Genomic DNA, 20171 nt, shown 5'->3' on the forward strand with positions numbered 1-20171 from the left:
CAAAGTTTCATTCAATATATTCAAAGTTTCATTCAATATATTCAAAGTTTCATTCAATATATTCAAGGTTTCATTCCATATATCCAAAGTTTCATTCAATATATTCAAGGTTTCATTCCATATATCCAAAGTTTCATTCCATATATTTCAAGTTTCATTCCATATATTCAAAGTTTCATTCAATATATTCAAGGTTTCATTCCATATATCCAAAGTTTCATTCAATATATTCAAGGTTTCATTCCATATATTCAAAGTTTCATTCAATATATTCAAGGTTTCATTCCATATATTCAAAGTTTAATTCAATATATTAATTTCCTGAACGGCTTGCCATAGTATACGATCTTTATAGTATATCATAAAAGAACGAGATCTTTATATTTATTTCCGAAGGAAGTGAAAACTATATGGTTCTACTTTGGAAGCTTTTATTTTGAAGGGCTGAAAGCCGAAAGTAAATTTTTTCAGAGACGCGATTTGGTCTTTGAAGGTAGGCTTCGTGTGTCCGGATCAACTATACTGCATTAACAGATGAAATTCATTTGTTTTTTTTACAGACAGTAGATACTCTTGTCTCTCTCTTTGTAGAGTAGTAACAAGAATCTGAGATGATCTGATGACCTCCTCCACCTGATCAGATGGAGTCTGTTCAATGTCCTCATCAATCAGAGTTGGTTCAATTTATATTTTATATATTATAGCCTACTACTATATACTTTATATTATAACATAATACGATCTTTATATTATAACAGAATACGATCTTTATATTATATAATAAAAGAATGAGGCCTTTATATTTAGTGAAAACTGGACTTTGGAAGCTTTTATTGGTTAAATTATTTTTTTTCAGTGACGCGATTTGGTCTATGAAGGTAGGTGTGTCAGTGTTTTTCTCACCATATTTTATTTAAGTAAAGACTAAACAACATTGGAGAACAGTGTAAAAGTTCATCTTTGATGTTTTAAAGTTAAAACTTCTTTTAGTGTTAAGTGTTAGAAATCCTCTAATGATCGCTAAATGAACACTGAGGATCCTGAGACACTCACAGGCTGCCTCACCTTTTTTTAGACTTTATGGAAATTGATGAAAATATTGTCAAAACTTCAGGGAAGACTTAAGGACTAAAACAAGAAGACTCAGGGAGGACAATATGTTGAAGATATTAATAAGCATTAATTTTCCGTCGAGATAAGACAGCTGGCTGTCTTTTAATTTTCCAGGAAATGGCTCTAAAAAAATAACGCTGGTCTCTGTGCCCTTCATTATTGTTTGATGATAGATTGGTAAATGTCTAGAAAAGTACATGTCTAGAAAAGTTGGAGAAATTTACAGATTCTGTGGTAAATGTTCATGAGTCTATACACAAACTGTCCTCAGAGGAAAATCTGGTCCCTTTAACACTATTTGAAGATAAAATGCTACACGAGAAGCTATTACTGTACTTTGTACTTTAGCTGAACTTTGCCCAAACGATGCCGACCACGCCCCTTTCTGGGTGAAATCATTCCATATGAATGAATGGAGGTTAATGGAAAAGTTGGGGTCTTTACTGATTTAAAGTCTTAAAAAATCCTAAATCTGATGACCAGTTTTGTAAACATTTAAAATATGACATTTCTGAACAGAGATCGACATCATAACGGTATAAAATTAACCATGTACATGAGTGTCTGTTCAATCTCTCTCCGTCAAACTGCTCAAACGAGTCATCAATGGAGTCATAAACTGAGTAATTATTAATAGTAGAGGAACAAACCCCCCAAAAAGGCTTTAGTTTTCAAGATACCCCTACCCGAGGTAGAACAAAGCACACCCATATTTTTTCATAACTTGAACATGTCTAGTTTATGAAACGGATGGTTGTATAAAAATATTTGGATGTTTTAAGCATCTTAACAAAAAACGAAAATAGGTCAAATTAGGGCTTCTCCAAAAGGGACAGCTCAAGCCTTATCACATGTATCTCTGGGAATCAGAATCAGAATTTCACCGAAGTTGGACAGGATGTTCACAGATAGTTATTAGTTACAATTATGCAAAGTTTTGATCAATACCATTTTGAATTTTTCACACTTAAACACACATGTAGTTTAGGCGGAAATACATGAAAAAAAACTACAACAGGCTGTATAGCCGATATACAAATAGACTATATGAAGTATATTTAATTTCTAAGAACTTAAGGTTATATATATCAATACTGCTTTTTAGTTCATTAATATTTCACAACTGATCTCAAGACAATGCTTTAATTTTTTAGAATGAAATAGAAACAATGTCATAGGTGACAATATTGTTGAAAGCAGCGGGTTGACTCTGAGTGTCATCATATAACTCAGGGGTGCCCAAACAGTCGATCGCGATCGACAGGTAGATCGCTGACTGATTCTCAGTCGATCGCGAGATGTTTAGTCAATATAAAATACAATTGTAAAATAGAAAAGTGATTTCAATTTCATCTCATTGCAGTGTTTCCCACACACGATACCTGTGTGGGGAGCCCAAGTATACTTCCGACCTGTGTGCATTTAATTTTTCATTTATTCATGAAATTGCTGCGTGCATGAGAGAGCGAGCGAGAGAGCGAGCGGGGGAGCGAGAGAGAGAGAGCGCGCAAGAGAGAGTGCAGGCATGCGCAATGACGTGCAGGTAAAACCGGGGGGGTAAATGTTTTACCAAAAAGTCATATATAGAAACTATGCTACGAGTATTAAGCGCATTTGATGAAGCTGCAGCTACTTTTCTCTGCTCCTCTCTGCTGTCATGACTGTGAGCATCGCGGGGCACACCAACATACAGCGCAAACGCAAACGCACACACACACACGCACACACACAAACGCACACGCACACACTTGCACTGGAGAGCCAGCCACCACGCGAACCTTTTTACTTTTTACTTTTAGTGCTACAGCACACAGTTGATCCGTGATCTGTACGGACCGAGGCGGGAACACACGTGACCCGGTCAAACAGTCGGTTGGACTTTACTCCGTTCACTCTCACCGTGTCTGCAGCTAATTTAACAAAAGCAACATCATCTCACAGCAGCCTGCTGTAGTCTGTGAACATCTCCACACAGATTAAAGTTGTTTGTTGTAAACTAAATTAAGGGGAAAACATATGTGATATAAATACAAACTTAATATTAAAATGTAGCCAACCCTAAAATAAGAGTTTTAAAAAAAGTATGTCGATATTGCATTATTTTTTACAGAACTCTCATTTATTATTTTCTGTTTGTTGTGTGAGTATTAAATGCGTTTGTAGGCTGTTGGTAACGGCTATGGCTCACTATGTGGACTGGTAGATCTCGGCAGACTGGCAACTTTAAAAGTAGATCTTGGTTCAAAAAAGGTTGGGCACCCCTGATATAAATCATATGTAAGATAGAAAATATGAGACAAAATGTATTAGGAATTACTATTAAATGTTTAATTATATATATATATATATATATATATATATATGTATTACAGAGTACAATTATATTGTGTCTTGTTGTTGAGTCTTAATCAATTGTTTGTGGCCACCTCCTCCCACATACACATCCACAGGGCCCCAATGTACCAGGTCGCCCTGAAATCCTGGCTGCACTAGTTTCCTGTTAGGGGCTGGTGACAGCATAGGGTCAAGTGACAAGTCAAATAACTTGCTTTTATGTTGAGATAACAGTCTAAAGAAGATACAAATTACATATTTTAATGTTTGGTGTCCTTACTTAAGAAATGACAGACTTTGATATACATACCTTTTGAATTTTTGTTTCAATTTTCAATTGAAAAATAAAAAACATTGAAAATGGTATTAATAAAAACTTTACTTAATTGTAACTAATAACTATCTGTGAACATCCTGTCCAAATTTGGTGAAATTCTGATTCTGATTCCCAGAGATACATGTGATAAGGCTAGAGCTGTCCCTTTGGAGAAGCCCTAATTTGACCTATTTTCGTTTTTTTGTAAGATGTATAAAACATCCAAAAAAAGTTATTTTGCAGTAAAATATTTTTATACAACTATCCGTTTCATAAACTAGACAAGTTCAAGTTATGAAAAAATATGTTTGTGCTTTGTTCTACCTTGGGTAGGGGTCTCTCAACTTTTAGGGGCCCAAGTTCCTCTAGTATAACCGTGTTACCCGAGAGGGATCTTCACTTTTAAATAATATTTAATTGTAATTTCTAACAGTGTTCATAGCTGTAATGGAGTGGTCACAGACGTTTAGTTTAGAGAAAAGGGGACACTGATATTAAAACCTTTTAATATATATATATATATATATATATATATATATATATATATATATAATATTCATACGTGAGTGTAAATAATGATGAGTGGGGCGAGACGAGGTGTTATATCAAGCTAGAGAACTTTTTATTTTGACATTTATTTTTGGTGTAGTGTTCCTTTGTTTAGAGACATTTTCACCAACATATTTATGTGACGTGACAGTTAAAGTGTTGTTAATACGTTAGTGAACGTGTGAATAATCTGTTAACAGACTTCTCTTCTGTCACGGAACGATCAACAGGAATGACAGAGGTCCCACAATTTACCACTTTAATCCTCTAGTTTCAGTCCAAACACACAGAGCTCTTCTTTTATCCTCCATTGTCATTTGTAAATGAAAACCCATCATGATGATGATGATGATGAAGATGATGCTATTGAAGATGAAGATGACGATGAAGATGATGATGATGATGATGATGATGATGATAAAGATGATGATGATGATGATGATGAAGATGATGCTATTGAAGATGAAGATGAAGATGACGATGAAGATGATGATGATGATAAAGGTGATGATGATGATGATGATGATGTCTCTGATTGCAGGAAGTTGAAAACACTTGGGAGTTTGTAACCTGTCCTGTTTGGGGTTTACATTTCTCTTCCTCCTAAATCTCCATTTGAGTCACTTCAAACAGATGAGAAATCTGTGATGGTCTGCTGTAAAAGAGAGAATGAGACCTGGATCAGCTGCAACGTTTCTGGTAAATGATCTTATTAAATTATCTGAGCAGTGATTCAGATTTTATATTTCTCCTCATCAACATTTCTTTCTGTGTTTGTTCTTAATGATTGTTCTTCACATTTACAAATAGACAAACTTTAGATGTGAAGATTTGAACTCTTTCACTCTTTACCTCTTCTCTCTCACATGGACTGGATGATGATTTTAGATTTCTCTCTGTTTTACAGTTTGTCTTCAGTGAGAACATTTCTCTTTCTCTTCACAGATTCTCCTGATGATTGTCTTCACAGGTCAAACTTTCTCATGTGATAAATATACGTATGAGATCAATGATAGATGCTGTCGCAAGTGTCCACCTGGTAAGGTCCAGTTAATAATGAACTTTATTTCATTTGCATTTATGTCAGAGACATTTTACACCTGGTTAACAATCTGCGTCTGTCCTGATGATGATGATGATAATGATGATGATAATGAAGAAGATGATGATGATGATGATGATGATGACAATGAAGATGATGATGATGATGATGATGATGATGATGGTGATGATGATGATGATGAGGATGATGATGATGAAGATGATGTCGCTCTGATTGAGGGAAGTTGAAAACACTTTTCTTTGGGAGTGTGTAACCTGTCCTGTTTTGGGTTTACATTTTTCTTCCCTGTGTGTGCTCGGGCCCTAATAATCATTAGGGATCTAAGAGGGTCCTCGATCCGAGGTCGGTGCTCGGGCCTTAAAAATGATTTCTTAATGTTGTTTTAAACAGGAGGTCAAGTTCATGAAGACTGCACAGAGTTAATAAGTACTCTCTGTAAGCCCTGCACTGAAGGAACCTTTATGGACCAGCCGACTTCCCGTAGAGAGTGCTACAGATGTACAAACTGTGAAGGTAGATCTCTTACATTATTTATCAAACTTTGGAGGAAAACTAATCGAGAAATTGTCACAACTAAATAAAGATCAAAACATGTTACTAAACAGTCATCATTCTAAAACCAGCTTTATGACCTTTAGTTAGTTTGAGTTTGATTAACTTCAGCAGATCTCTAACACAGAGATGATCAGAGTATTTGTTATTTTCTTACACCAAACTGTTCTTTAGTAGAGCAGAAGTACAGTAGTTCCATAAATAATCTCTGTGTTTGTGTCGACAGGTTCTGGTCTGCAGATAAAGATGCTGTGTACGTTAGTATCAGACACAGTGTGTGAACCTCTGGAAGGCTTTTATTGCTCTGACTCTAGAAAGGACAACTGTGTGGAAGCAAAGAAACACAGACGCTGTGAACCAGGAGAATACATCAAAGAAAACGGTTAGTGTGCTACACGGTTAGTGTGCTCTCCATAGTGTGCTATTCAAACCCTTCTGGAATCAGGAATTGCGGATGCTGTGGGACAATATAAGAACAGCGGAGAAATCTCTCTAAATTTAAGGAAGCACAAATCTAATTTGACATGAGGTTACACACTGTGAAACACAAGTTTAATAGAGGTCTTTCATTGCACATTGATCACCTACAAACCCATAATCCCCAACAGCTTTGGAATTAAATTAATAAATTAGGTCTTAGAAAGTCTAGTGGAGTTCCCATGGAAATAAAACTAGAGAATGGGGAATGATATCTGTTTTAGGAATTGTTCGATATAAATGTGAAAAATATTTTGCTGATCTGTTCTGTTCAGAGTAATATGCTTCTTATGTACAGAGAGAGAAATGGTCGTTTGAATTATGGTTCTAAACCGAACATTACTGAGTGGAAGCCTATGTTAAGTTTAATTTAACCAAAAGACAAAGAAAGATCCTTCTGCGCACAGCTACGTTCATGAACATTACCTTTAGCTTTAGAAAGCGGCAGGTTTAATGCCATTCCAGAGGAAGACAGAGTTTGTTTGTTGTGTGAGCTTGGTGAAATTGAAAATGAGATTTACTTTCTGTTTTACTGTCCGATCTAAGATGACATCAAGGATGTTCTTTTTTTTTTTAAATCCTCAATTTACACTGATTTCTTTTGGCTAGACCATTATGAAAAACTTGAGTTGTGTTTTAAAAAAGGAACCTGTGTTATAGCAGATTTTAATGTTAATGTAAGCCGCACATGAACCCATAAGGGTTGATAAAATCAATCAATCAAAAAAATGTAGTCCAAATGGTTTAAGAACAGCGTTGAGTTTCCTCTGGGCTCGCCTGTAATTGAGGCAAATTTCACAGGATCCTTAACTTTTCCTGTTGAATTGAATTTATTTATTTAATAGGTACGAACATAGTTTCAACACAGAGCATGAAACTGATGTGCTGCACGGAGAGTTTATAGCTATTGCTAATTTACAACTCTTGTCCATAGTGGGGCCTTTGGTTAGCTGAAGTTTGAAAAAATGATACAATCATTTTATGACTTCATTTTGTATGAGTTTTATAACCTTTATGGTGATTTGTGTTTGTGTGACACTCATGTCTAAAACAACCTTTGTGAAATAGTCTCGGCACATGTCTTCCGTATTTCCTGCAGGAACTTCCTCCACAGACACCGTGTGCTCAACCTGCTCTGATGGAACATTTTCAGACGGGACGTTTACATCTTGTCAGAAACACAAACAGTGAGTGAAGCTTCACATCGCACATGGACACACCTGAGTTCATGAGATCCTACAGATGTTCCTGTAATAACTATCCCTCTATCATTACAGATGTGAATCAGAGGGTCTAACGCTGCTGACATCAGGAACTAAGACAGAGAATGCTCAGTGTGGAGGACTACTGTCACTCTGGACTGGACTGATAGTCGGTGCTGTTGTGATGTTTTTACTCATTGTACTTGGAATGTTTTGCCTCGGATGGTGGATAAGAAAACATTCAGGTAAGGTTTTCACTGTGACAATGAACATGATCATGTTTATTTTATAGATATTATGGTCTGTGTCATCATTAATTTTATTTTTATTTTTATTATATTTATCTAATGGTTTATTCCAGGACAAAGATCGCAGGTATGTTTTAAACTCTCTTTACTCTCGACCTGTTTTATGTTCAATGATTAAATAAAGTCACTCACTTGTTTAAGTTTCCTGTACAGGAAGCTGTGAATACAGAAGATGTAGTCCTGGAGATGGAAGATCTAAAGTCAGATGAAGAGCCAAAGGTGAGCCAGCAGAGCTTTGATCAAATGTTCACTGACTGAGATCAACTCTGTCATGTTTTTACAGCTTTACTAAATGTTTGCTTTAAACTAAATGTCTTTTCTCCTCAGGTTGTGAAAGGTGAGTTAAAATTGGTGCTGGCTCTGAGTAGATCATCTCCAGGATCCTTTGCCGAGCCGTACGATGCTGACCCACTTAGGACGCGATCACACTCTTTAACAGACATTGAGTTATGCCTCGGCAGGGTAGAGTTCATACATAGCACAAACACGCTGGCACGCCTCTTTGACAGCGTTCAAGAAATCTTTTCAAGAAGTTTTACGGCTGTATCTGACCAAAATGATTCAGAATAAGCTGCAAAGTCAGCAGCCACATGTTCGGTGTGTCCTTGGACAAGACACTTAACCCAGAGGTGCTCCCCCTACTTCGTCTGCGGCTTATGAATGTGTATGAATGGATATGAATGGATGAGTGTGACCTGTTGTTTTTATTGATGAAACTAAAAAAGCTGAACTGAGATTTTTTTGTTCCTTGTACAGTTTTTGTACTTTATACATCCAGTTATGTAAAAACATGGTGAGATAGATTTCTCTTTTCTGTGGATACTTTCATTGTACTGAATGTTAAAATAATTCATGTGATGTCTTTCTGTGAAACACTTTATTTCTGATTGAACTAAATATTGGTGAGGAAATGTATGACTAGTGATGTCAGAGCGCTGAGTGAGGTTACATGTCCGGGAGACTCTTTATTCATTCTGTTTTCAGAAACTAAAACAAGAAGTGAATGTTTTGTGATGTGATGTTTTATATGACTGATCATTCTTCGTGTCTCCTGTTTTAAGTCCTTGTATAATCTGTTTGTACGTCAACTTTTCATTGTTTTTGGGTTTGTTTTTTTTGGGATCAATATTTTTTTATTATTTATGTTTAAACATTGTTACTTACAATAAAGAAAAAACAAGATGTGGTTTCGTCAACAGCCCACAAATAGGACAGGGGAATCAAATACAGTAGGCATATATATATATATATACACACATAATCCCATATACAATACATTTCAAAAGAGAGATGAAGACAGCTGACTAAAGGGGCAAACAAAGATTGAATCTTCTCTCTCCCCTGGATTACCACAGCACAGAAAGTATACATACAAGTAAAGAATAATGGCAATGAGGGGGGCAAAGAGAAGAATTCTCCCAATATTTCCCACACCTGCCTACCCCAACCTCCCTCTCCACCCACCCAGCACTCCCTCTCTCACTTTTCCTCCTTTTACATAAATACCTGATGGACCAGATATTTTTGTGAAGTTAACTTACCGCTCTTTTGTATCAAAGTGAATAGTCTAGATGCTGATTTTTAAGATGACAGCCTACTTTGTAAAGCAAAGATCACTTTGACCTCCGTATGATGCGAGGAAGATTTTTCCTTTTTATTGTTTGTCTGCAGTAGTAACACATCACAGAAACTTACTTAAGGGTAACAAAAAGTTAGATTTACTCTTTTGCTTCTGCACATGGACCAAGAGTTGTGAAGCATTTCAAAGATCAATTGGACAAAAACTGTTACCTGATGATTGAGCCAAATGCAAAAGAATATAGAAAATGTTTAATATCTGCACGGTTAAAATGATATCTCACTGAATTTCTCAGGCAAAACAAACCTAAGGAAAGGTTCAATCATGGAGGTAGCTTTCAGTAAAGCTGAGGCTAAAGCAGTAGTCTGAAAAGTTTTGGGATGTAGAGCATAAAGGAAGTCATCTTTATCAAATTCAACAAAAAGTGGGAAGAAAGAAAGCAATAGAAAAAAAAAACAGGAGAGAGCAAACAATAACAAGGAATAAGAACTGAATAAGTAAGGTAGTAATCTTAACACTGTGGCCGACACTCCAGCATGGTAGGTGGCGGTAATGCACCTCAAAAAGATAAGAAGGAGGCAGGAACTAAAGTTCACAGACTTTGTTCCGCCGGAAAGATAGCAGAGACGCACACACATTCGCCGTTTCCTTGGTAACCACTACGTTCGCAATTTCACCTGTCAGCTTAATGAAAACATGGACATCCAGGAACTGAGTAAGTACACGAAATCACTTCAACTATGATTATTGCGATTTCGAGGTAAAAGTTTGACTGTAAATCCTTAAAAATACGAAATAAAGAGTTTAATAAAAAAACATAACAAATGAAGGATGTGTGAAGCTAACACATGTTGTTTTCAGTTACGTCCAGAGCTAGTTTACAGCATGTTTAGAAGTCAATCCTCTTATAGTGTCACATTTTGTGCAGTAGATTATTTTAAATCTTCTCTTAAGTACTCAGAGATTTCCTCCCCTCGTTTCCCAGAAGCCTGGAGCTGTGGAGACAACATGGTAGAAGTGGTTGAAGAGAACTTCGCTACGTCCAGGTGGGTTTCTTTTTAGTCTTCAGAGGAAAGTCCAAAGAGGATTTCATGTGAGTCAGAGCAAGTCTCAAGTCCCTTTATCGACTGTAGGTGATGTTTACTGCGACCTTAAGTCCCAAGAGCTTCAATGAAGTAGTTAGTAGATAGTACAATGAAGAAGTGATGTAGGGGGGGAGTCAGTGGTTGTAGGCAATGTTGAAGAAGTGAGTTTTGAGGGATTTCTTGTAGGAAGTGAGTGTGGGGGAGTCTCTGATGTCTTTAGGGAGTGAGTTACAGAGGGTGGGAGCAGCAACAGAGAAGGCCCTGTCCCCCCAGGACTGATAGTTGGTCCTGGGGGGACAGGAGGTTTGCATCTGCAGACCTGAGAGTGCGGGTGGGAGTGTGTCGGTGGAGGAGGTGAGACAGGTAGGGGGGAGCCAGGTTGTGAAGGGCTTTGTAAGTGAGGATGAGGAGTTTGAAGTTGATATGCTGAGGGATGAGGAGCCAGTGGAGGTCATGAAGAACGAGGGGTGATGTGGTCTCTGGTGCGGGAGTGTGTGAGGAGACGAGCAGCGGAGTTCTGGATGTATTGAAGTTTCTTGAGTGATTTGGATGGTGAACCACAGAGGAGACTGTTGCAGTAGGTCTCGGCAGCTGAAAATGAGAGGGATGGGCGGAGGCGGGCGATGTTTCTGAGGTGGAAAAAGGCTGTTTTGGTGATGTGTTTGATGTGTTTGTCGTAGGAGAGGGTTTGGTCCAAGATGACACCAAGGTTACGGATGTGGGGGGAAGGGAGCACTGTGGAGCCATCGATGGTGAGGGAGAAGTTGTTGGTGGATTTGGGATCTTACTATATGATCAGACATTAAGGAAACATGCTATGTTGAAGTGCTGGCTTCTCTGACAACAATGCAGCAGCCAGTATGTCCTCCTTCTAACTTTAGATGCGGGTCCTGAATGCTCTGGATTTGTTTGGACCAGAGAAGGTAGGCGGTTTTAAAACATCCCCACACGGCCGTTTTGGACGCCCCTCGTTTTGCCATTGTCACGGCAAACCAACAGGTGTTGCAGCGATGGAAGCGGGCAAGAGAAGTGGTTCAGATAGAAGTGATTGTACCCGACCTAAAAAGCCTCTGCATGTTTCTAATAAGCTCCACGAGCAGAAACGTGCTCAAACTAGGATCAATATTGGAGATGCTTTTGAAAAATGTGACATTGTTTATGTTGTAGTTGTGTGATTATGGATATTTATCTTTAGCTGTTTTCTTGATCAGCTCAAAACTAATTCCCTAATACGTTTCCATGCTGCTACAACTGTAACGGATCTCCTACAGTTAGTGATTTTGTTGAGCTTATTAGTTGACAGGTTCCCAGAAGCACTACCTTGTCTCTGTGTCAATATAATAACAACTCCTCCTTCTGTTGCAAGCGGTTTAACTTAAAGTGTACCTGGCTAATCTTCATTTTCTTCTACCTTCAGTTCCTCAGCTGCAGATTCTGCTTTTGATGCTGTCATTGGCTGCATAGAGGACATCATCATGGGTATGATTTGTCAGTCTTTTCTCAAATTTATTCAGCAAACAGTCAGAACAAAGGGATTGTCTTTGTCCTGTATTGTTAATAATATCACACCTGCTTGTGTGCTTTGACAACAAATTGATTGAGCCACAGAATATGAGAAATGCAACTTCTTTCTAGAGAATCGATTTTTCTTGTATTGGAGACCAAATCAATTGTGATTGAGGCTCTCATGGCGCACTCACACTAGGCAAAGGTGTCCCGTACCGTGCTTAAGCACGATTGCCCCCCCCTCCCCATTCCCCTGCTGGCCTGCACTCACTCTGCTCCAGGACTAACTGGGCCTGAGCCGGTTACCTCTTGTACATACTGTCTTAATACAAGAAGACAGATGGACTCAAATTTTTTTTTTAATGAAATAAAAGGGACGCACAGTCAAGTCAGCCTCCGCACATCGGAGAACAACATAGAGAACATGACAGCTATTTTTTACTGATGGTGTGGCTCTTTTGAGTCATTTCACTCAGATACAGCCTTAACACTCTGGGATTTCTCAATAATGAAGGCTGTCCATGTTGTGAACCCGTGCGTTTGCTCATGTATAAACTGTACCGTACCGAAGCACACCTCTTCAAAGCGTGCCAGAGCCAATGAAGTGTACCGTGCTTACGCACAGATCGGAGCACTCACACTAGCAAAACGAACTGGACTTCAGGGGTGAATTGGCTTAGGCACGGTATGGATTGTGAGTGCATCCTTAAAATGCTTCAAATAATTCAATATGTCTTGTCCTTTTTTCTAGTGCTATTTGGGAATAGTGATTAGAGATAACCAATTAATGCTGATGATGCATTTTCTTTTAGAGGAGGAGTTCCAGCAGCTTCAGAGAAGCTTCATGGAAAAACACTACATGGAGTTTGAAGACTCTGAAGAGAACAAGCTCAGCTACACACCAATCTTCAATGAATATGTGAGTAACTGGATATCTCTCTGCGGTCTTCTGGATATCCCACCCAGGAATCATGTGTTTTTTACAACCAAATTCATAGTTAACAACTGTTGGCTGTTGTTTAGGTTGACCTGCTGGAGAAACACCTGGAGCAGCAGCTGACGAATAAGATCACCGGCTTCAACATGAACAATTTCATACAGCTACTCATGTAAGATGTGACATCACAACTTTATGCCATTTTAAGATGTATTTTACTTTCTGTTATTGGTTTTATTGAAAGTAACCTGTCAAATTATCCAGTTTCTTGTTTAGTGCAACTTTTGCTCCCAACTTAATTGTGCAACAGACCACTAGGTGGCACTATGGTGCTCTGAAAACATGATCACATTGAGCCATTGTTTCTCTTCCATCTGCAGGCAACACAAGGAGGAGGTACCAGGGGACATTTTTGACATGCTGCTGACGTTTACTGACTTCATGGCCTTCAAGGAGATGTTTCTGGATTATCGAGCAGTGAGTTGAAATTAGTCTGCTGAACATCCTTTAGAATAAGTGATATGGGATACTGATTTGAATGATTTGCTTTAACCCCAGTTATATGAATCTGTGTGCTTGCAGGAGAAGGAGGGTCGAGGTCTGGACTTAGGTGATGGACTGCTTGTTACATCTCTGATCCATGCAGGTTCCAAACACAGCAGCAGCACTGAACTGAAGTGAAACTCACACACTTGAATGACCTCCTCCTCCATGTTCCTTATTATCCATGGGCCTTCAGATTTTCCTTAACTTGTGGTCCGTGTTCTCGTATATTCTGTGCTCTGACTTCGAGCTGCAGGGTAAACCCAAGATAAATCTACAGTCTGCAATTTTTTATTTTTAATGTGACCAATGAGATGGCATATGTGTTCCATGAACCACTTAAGGGAAAAAGAAGAATCCTCCCCAACTACACCGATGGACAAAAAAGCTCCTTGAGATATTTGTATTGTGTCACTGGATTATGCAGATAGAGTCCAAATTATAACCTTACATCTTTGTCACATTCGCCCAAGAGATTTCTATTTTCTGCTTGGGTAAGAGAGCGGGAACCCTACACTCTGGTCCTTGTGAAAAAGGAACCTCCTTGTGATAAGGGGAGACATTTGATATGTTTGAAATTCTTTGCCCGGTATTAAAAAATATACCAGAAGTAGAATATGTAAGACAATTTTAAATTATTTGTTGCATCTGAAAACTGATTGGATTGATTTTTGTGCCTGTGATAGTCATTTTGAATGTATAAGTTGATTGTGTCTGTGTTTATGTCTACTATTAGAATTAAGAGTTATCGTTTAAAGGACAATGTTGAAGTGTTTTTTACATGACGGTATTAATTGTTTACGTTTAATGATGTCACTGGTGAAATGCTGTATTGACATTTGTAAGTAGAAATATATTTTAAAATAAATAGTTCAAGCCTTCATTTGAAATCATCACTTGCTTTATTGGACCAGGTGCATGGTGGAGCCCCAGGACTCGCCGCAGGATTTCACCAGCATACTTGTTTTTTGTACAAAAACACAAAATACCTCATAAAGGCACATAAAACAGGAGCTCGCCAATCAATAATGTAAACCACACATGGGTTACACATTTTTCGATGGCTTTATGTCCCATTTGTGGAACCACATTTGAATCATTAGTTGGATGACGTCCTGCAAAAAGTTGCATTTTCATGATATACTAACTAAAACAGTACATTTTTAAATCTCATTTGGTATATACATCAGTGGTGCTTTTCCTCGGCCCATGTTGAATAAATATAGGTTCCTATGTGAGATATACAAAGGGAATTGAAATGGATATCTGCAGGAAACAGACTACACGAGCATGTATTCTTTACAGACCATGTTAGGAGGCTTAAAGGTCACATATTATCAACCAGTTTAAATAATTCTCAGAGCTACCAAAAACATGTCTGTGAAGTGTTTTGTTCTATATCCACTCTGATCCTGTATTTGATCACGTCTATAAACCCCTCAATTTCAGCCCTCCTCAGAACAGGCTGTTTCTGTGTCTGTAACTTTAAATATGTAAATGAGCTGTGTCTGACCACGCCCCCTCTCTGGGAGGACTTGGGTGGCTCCATGTCCTATGGTTTATGGTGAGAAGGCAGACTCAGAGGGCAGAACAAACACCTAGCTGTGGGAGAGTCACCCACCTGGGGGAGGAGTTACTGCCCTTTGTGATGTCATGAAGGGAAAATCTCCAAACGGCCTGTTTGAGCACACATTTTCTGAAAAGTGGAGCAGGCAAAAGACGCAGAGGATGGACTTTTCTCATAATAGCTGGGATTGTCGACAGACAAGGGACACACGTTAGTGTTAGAAAAACATGTTAAAGTGTAATTTGCACAATATGTGACCTTTAATTAATATGAGAATCACAGTTTTTCACACAGGAGTCAGGGCTTCACAGTACAATGTTCTGGCATTACTCACCAACATAAACAATGCTCTGTAAACAAGAAGTTTTCCCTTTGTGTGATGTCACATAGGGAAAAGTGGAGTAGGCAAAAGATGGAGAGGATGGAATTTTCTTATGATTGGGGGTTTGTAGACTAGACTAGAGACACTTAGGGTCAGAAAAACATTGGTACAAGTTCAAAACCATATCGTTAAATCAAAATTTTTTATCAATGAAGAGGATCAAGTACATAACTTTACAGCTTTACACCAACATTGACATTTAGAGACATTATTCAATCTATAGAGACTTTAAATGGCAAGATGGCTGATCGCTCGAGTGCTTATATTACAAGTGCCCAGTGAGCACTCACCGGGATTTTAGTGTTGAAAACGAGACCAAATCTCAACAAATTTTCAAACAGTCAAAATAATAGAGGTTAATCTATGTATAGATAAATGTCTTCAAATAGTCATTGAAAACTCTTTTGAATGTCTTTTCATCAAAAAATACTCGCTGGGTGAGCCCACAGCTGGCTAGTAAGCTCAGCTATAGGTAAGGTTACAAAACCCATCTTCCAGCCAATATAAAGCGCTTTACTTTATCATGTCATAACTTGTTCTCATTGTAAACACAAGTTGCAGTTTTTCAGTGGTTATGTACTTGACTTTTCATAGCTGGAACATGAATTAATTCCCCCATCCAAGAAATGAGCGAGTGTGGCAAGTGGCAACTGGAAAGTTACCCAACAAAGCCACTTCATCAAAGTATTATGTCGGGATGCAGAATCTGAGCAACACCTGATTGGATTATCCAGTGCTGAAAAACAATTTGTTCCCATAATGTGAATGAAAGGTCTACTGAGGTCTGGGTTCCCAGAGTCAGCAGTCGTGGTTGAGTGACAGTATTAAAAAATTTGGAGGAGAAAACATGACTTTCTCCTGATAAGCGTCACAGTTTTCTGTCCTAGGTCGGCACTGAGTTGGTGGCTGCGTTTCCTCCATCTCCCTTCCAGTCCAAATAGGAGAAGAAAGCACTGGCACCGTACGCCAATGTGACCACGGCAGCGAAGAACTGAACAGAAAGAGAGGCAGAGCAACACGGTCGGGTCAGGAGGCGAAAAGGGGGAGAAGAGAGATAAAGACACGCCTTTAAATGAGTCCATAAAAGAAGAGAAAAAAGTCTCAGATCTTCAACAAGACACATAAATCACAAATACATTTGTATGTGTTCACACCTGATGGATTCCAGGTAGATGTTTTTTATTAACTTTTACTGCTGTAATCTGTAAATAATCCTGTCAAATGGCATGAAATGGAACTGAGTTTGTGATAGGACAGGGCGTGTGTGTCTTAAATGCCACTGTAGCTGTAAACCAGAATGCACTTTCACCTGTGGGCCGGACTATTCAACTTGTAATCTTTGTCCAAGTGTGCAGATTTCTGTCTGACACACACAAACACACACATCAACTCTGAATCGGCTGCCCTACATCGACATCCCTTTTTTTTGAACATTTACTCCCATAAAGAGTGCAGGGGAGAAGCGAGTACTGCAGCTGCGGTGTAAAGGTAAATAGGCTTTTAAACACCAATGAACTGATATGATTTACAGCCATGTGAGCCATACAGCTTTTCCTATCTGCCTCGCTTTAAGTTTTGTGTGAGTGTACCTGACCGTGGCTGATAAGCAAACATGCCATTTGAATCACACCTAGCTAAACAGTGCAGGAGGGGAAACCTGCTAATATGTACAATTTTCAATCAACTGAACAACTTTACAGACTTAATTTTTCCTATTGATTAATCCAATTGTGTAATATATATAAATCTGTTTATAGATGCATCCACAGGGAGTGTGTCTGAAACTCCTTTAAGGACTCCTGACTATTTCCAGGCATTAGACTCTTGATCAGTGACTGTTTATGCACACTGACAACATGACAGCTCCCTAAAAGTGAAGCCAAAAAAACATTTGGAGCTCCCCCTACTTACTGGCTGCAGTGTAGGTCACAAGCTCCGCCTCCATGATATAAACAGATGGTACATTGATGGTAAATGGTAAATGGACTTGAGCTTGTATAACACTTTTCTAGTCATCTGACTATTCAAAGTGCTTTTACACCACAGGTCACACCTACACATTCACACACTGATGGTAGAGGCTGCTGTGTTAAGAGTTCATGAGAAGTAACTAATCTCATTCATACACATCTATACGCTGCTGACAAAGCAGTGGGAGCAACTTGGGGTGAAGTGTCTTGCCCAATGACACATCGGACATGTGGCTGCAGGAGCTGGGGATGGAACCCTGACCTTCCAGTTTAAGACGAGTGACTCTACCACCACAGCCGACCTATTGATCAAACTATAAAATTCAGAACAGACACAATAATCTGTTGTGCTGTGGACTGTACCAAGGCCTTGTCCCAGAAGCAGATGCCAGGCCCTCTCGAGCAGATTGAGCTCCCCCAAACTTCAATGAGGTAATCGGGCACTACTACCACCCAACGTCCCTGACACCCAGCCACCACCATCGGACTGTGTCGTCCCCACAACCACCGCTGTCCTCATTCATGAACGACCTGCTCTGACCTCCACCTCAGCGGCAAGGAAGTGTGGACAACAGGAACGTGAGGAATACAAAGGAGAAATCCCTCCTGCATCTTATCACAGCTCCCCCTATACCATTTTTCTTTTGTCACATAAAAATGAGTAAGGTCTTCTACCTGCTGTTTTGTAAAACGTCTCAAGATTGGCGCAATGCAAACAATGATTGATTGATTGATAAGTTAAATGTGTGTTATGTTATGCCACAGAGGATCCCAAACTACACAGACTCTGGCTCTGTCTAATATTTTAGTCCCACACATGTCCCACACGTCCCACATAGCAGGAGATTATCTATGTTGGGCACTTGCTTGGATCTGGAAAGTTTGGTTAAGATGAGGGAGGGGCTCCCTGGGTGGAGTACTAAGGCTATTACTTTTTCTGGACTGACATCCCAAAATGTACAGAGATGTACCCACATCACACAACAGTTGAAATCGATTAAAGGCAACTTATTAAATTGCCTACTTGCTAGCTGTTAATGTCCCAGACTATCAGTTAACTCATAGGGCTGCAGGCTAAAGTCATTGTAATGTTGGGGTCAATGCATTCTGACTTTTTTGTTCTTACCTGCAATGTAGGAATGTGTTGACATTTTTCAGGAGTGCAGTGCATGTGTGAAAGTGGTGTGAGTGTTTGAGTGGTGTCAGGCGTCTTACAGCAGCTGCTCCAAAATGTCCGTGGAAATAAGAATGTTTGAAGGGATGCACAGATGCTGCGTTGGCCAAGAAGGCGGTCAAATAAAGGAGTGTTGCTATGCCGTTATACCCCATCACCTATTAAAAAGAGAAAAAAAGACATTAGCAAACAACAAATTCTCCACTTTTTAAATTTGTTGGCTCCTTTTTCTGTCTTTTTTTTTTAACCTCTGGTGTTGAAAAATGAAACCAATACAGAAGTGCAAAATCCTGCAAGTCTTCGGTTGTCAGCCTCCGGAGCCCCCTGCAGGTGATGTCACTCAGGCTTCATCTATTAAAATTTACAGTCTATGCTTGAAACCATTTCATCAAACTGTAGTGACCAGTATGCATGAAAGGTAAATAAAGTCCTCAAAAATATTTTAATAATGAAAAACTTAGTGTTTCAGTTTTCAGGACCTTAATGCCAGAGAGGGATTCAAGATTGATATTAAATATTTCTATTAAAAGTTATTTTTTGGGCAATATCTCTGCCTAAATATTACAAAACGTTATTTTACCTCCCCCATGTCATTCCTTACCGTCAATGGCCAGGGGACAAAGGTGAGTTTTTCCTGGGCCCCGAACAGGATCATGAAGAAGAGGATGGTGGTGAGGATCCACAGAGTGACGGCCACAAACATAACCCAGCCGTACACTGGTAACACTGTGTAGGAGGCGCTGGCTATCAGTGCCCAGTGGAGCAGCCCCATAACCTACAGAGACGAAAGAAAGACAAGACAGATCAATAATGAAGAAGAAGATGAGGTGTGAAGGAAAATTAAAGGTGCCAAGAGGATAAACTGTTCAATTCAACTGTTAAATAAATGAAAAGGACAATAACTATGAATTAATAAACTATGAGTAAAGGAGAACACATAAGGGTGAACCTCTTGCCGCTTTAACAGATCAAATGAAATGCTAATATTAAGGACAGCTAAACACGTTATTTGAATTTGATCTAATACATATAGAAATGCTCTTATTTTTAAATGTTTTATTGTTTCTGGGGAGCCAGTGGCCGGGTGTTTGGTTTGCTGGTTGCACTTCTGATATTCAACTTCAAAATAACACACCACCTGAAAGTGCAGCTTTATTCTCGTAATAACACAACTTTAATCCTGAAAATGTTAGGACTTTTTTTTGGCAAAGTAAAAAATGACATCTCTGTTTTGAAGAACCACAGTGGTTCATTTTGGACATAAAGCAGTAATTAAATGTCATATAATGTATTGTTTACTCTACGTGCTCTCTATACATTCAGCATGGTTTCTTTGACATTAAAAAAATGTATACCAAAGAATCCATGCTAAATGTATAGAGAACACATAGAGTAAACAAGACATTAGGATATTTAATTACTGCTTTATGTCCAAAATGAACCACTGTGGTTCTTTAAAACAGAGACGTCATGCAGACAGAAACCACACAACGCTCCTCTTTTAGCGTCTGTAT

At 38.8% G+C, this 20171-nt stretch overlaps 3 protein-coding genes across 5 annotated transcripts in view; 2 read left to right on the top strand and 1 right to left on the bottom strand.

Annotated features, from left to right (window-relative positions):
• Nucleotides 1-489: 489 nt before the first annotated feature.
• LOC109987883 (tumor necrosis factor receptor superfamily member 5) lies at nucleotides 490-9096 on the top strand. Of its 2 annotated transcripts, none has more exons than XM_065956521.1 (10): nucleotides 490-673; nucleotides 4854-5011; nucleotides 5258-5351; nucleotides 5766-5888; nucleotides 6154-6309; nucleotides 7504-7591; nucleotides 7682-7851; nucleotides 7968-7981; nucleotides 8056-8133; nucleotides 8242-9096. In XM_065956521.1, the coding sequence occupies exons 2-10, from the start codon at nucleotides 4982-4984 to the stop codon at nucleotides 8482-8484; spliced, it is 996 nt and encodes a 331-aa protein (XP_065812593.1). In that variant the 5' UTR covers nucleotides 490-673; nucleotides 4854-4981; the 3' UTR covers nucleotides 8485-9096. The 2 variants fall into 2 exon arrangements, with proteins under 2 accessions (XP_065812593.1, XP_065812594.1); XM_065956522.1 differs by having other exon boundaries at nucleotides 492-673; nucleotides 8068-8133.
• A 1007-nt stretch (nucleotides 9097-10103) lies between these two features.
• Nucleotides 10104-14447, top strand: arl2bp (ADP-ribosylation factor-like 2 binding protein). Of its 2 annotated transcripts, none has more exons than XM_020639131.3 (7): nucleotides 10104-10208; nucleotides 10479-10539; nucleotides 11996-12057; nucleotides 12897-13003; nucleotides 13108-13193; nucleotides 13402-13498; nucleotides 13604-14447. In XM_020639131.3, the coding sequence occupies exons 1-7, from the start codon at nucleotides 10190-10192 to the stop codon at nucleotides 13700-13702; spliced, it is 531 nt and encodes a 176-aa protein (XP_020494787.1). In that variant the 5' UTR covers nucleotides 10104-10189; the 3' UTR covers nucleotides 13703-14447. The 2 variants fall into 2 exon arrangements, with proteins under 2 accessions (XP_020494787.1, XP_020494788.1); XM_020639132.3 differs by having other exon boundaries at nucleotides 10127-10208; nucleotides 10482-10539.
• pllp (plasmolipin) overlaps nucleotides 14444-20171 on the bottom strand; it is an 11298-nt gene continuing 5570 nt past the window's right edge. Inside the window, exons 2-4 of the mRNA XM_020639109.3 lie at nucleotides 19259-19432; nucleotides 18699-18815; nucleotides 14444-16504 (exon numbers count right to left, since the gene is read on the bottom strand). Coding sequence (XP_020494765.1) covers nucleotides 16397-16504; nucleotides 18699-18815; nucleotides 19259-19432 — 399 coding nt within the window. The 3' untranslated portion in view covers nucleotides 14444-16396. The remainder of the gene's footprint in view (nucleotides 16505-18698; nucleotides 18816-19258; nucleotides 19433-20171) is intronic.

The sequence above is a fragment of the Labrus bergylta genome, chromosome 7, assembly GCF_963930695.1.
Source record: "Labrus bergylta chromosome 7, fLabBer1.1, whole genome shotgun sequence".
NCBI lineage: Eukaryota > Metazoa > Chordata > Actinopteri > Labriformes > Labridae > Labrus > Labrus bergylta.

Coding starts and splice junctions, on each gene's coding strand:
- LOC109987883 (XM_065956521.1), top strand. CDS start 4,982: ATGAGACCTGGATCAGCTGCAACGTTTCTG. Junction 5,889..6,153: donor CAGATGTACAAACTGTGAAG/GTAGATCTCTTA, acceptor TTGTGTCGACAG/GTTCTGGTCTGCAGATAAAG. Junction 8,134..8,241: donor AGTCAGATGAAGAGCCAAAG/GTGAGCCAGCAG, acceptor TTTTCTCCTCAG/GTTGTGAAAGGTGAGTTAAA.
- arl2bp (XM_020639131.3), top strand. Junction 12,058..12,896: donor CATAGAGGACATCATCATGG/GTATGATTTGTC, acceptor ATTTTCTTTTAG/AGGAGGAGTTCCAGCAGCTT. Junction 13,194..13,401: donor AATTTCATACAGCTACTCAT/GTAAGATGTGAC, acceptor TTCCATCTGCAG/GCAACACAAGGAGGAGGTAC.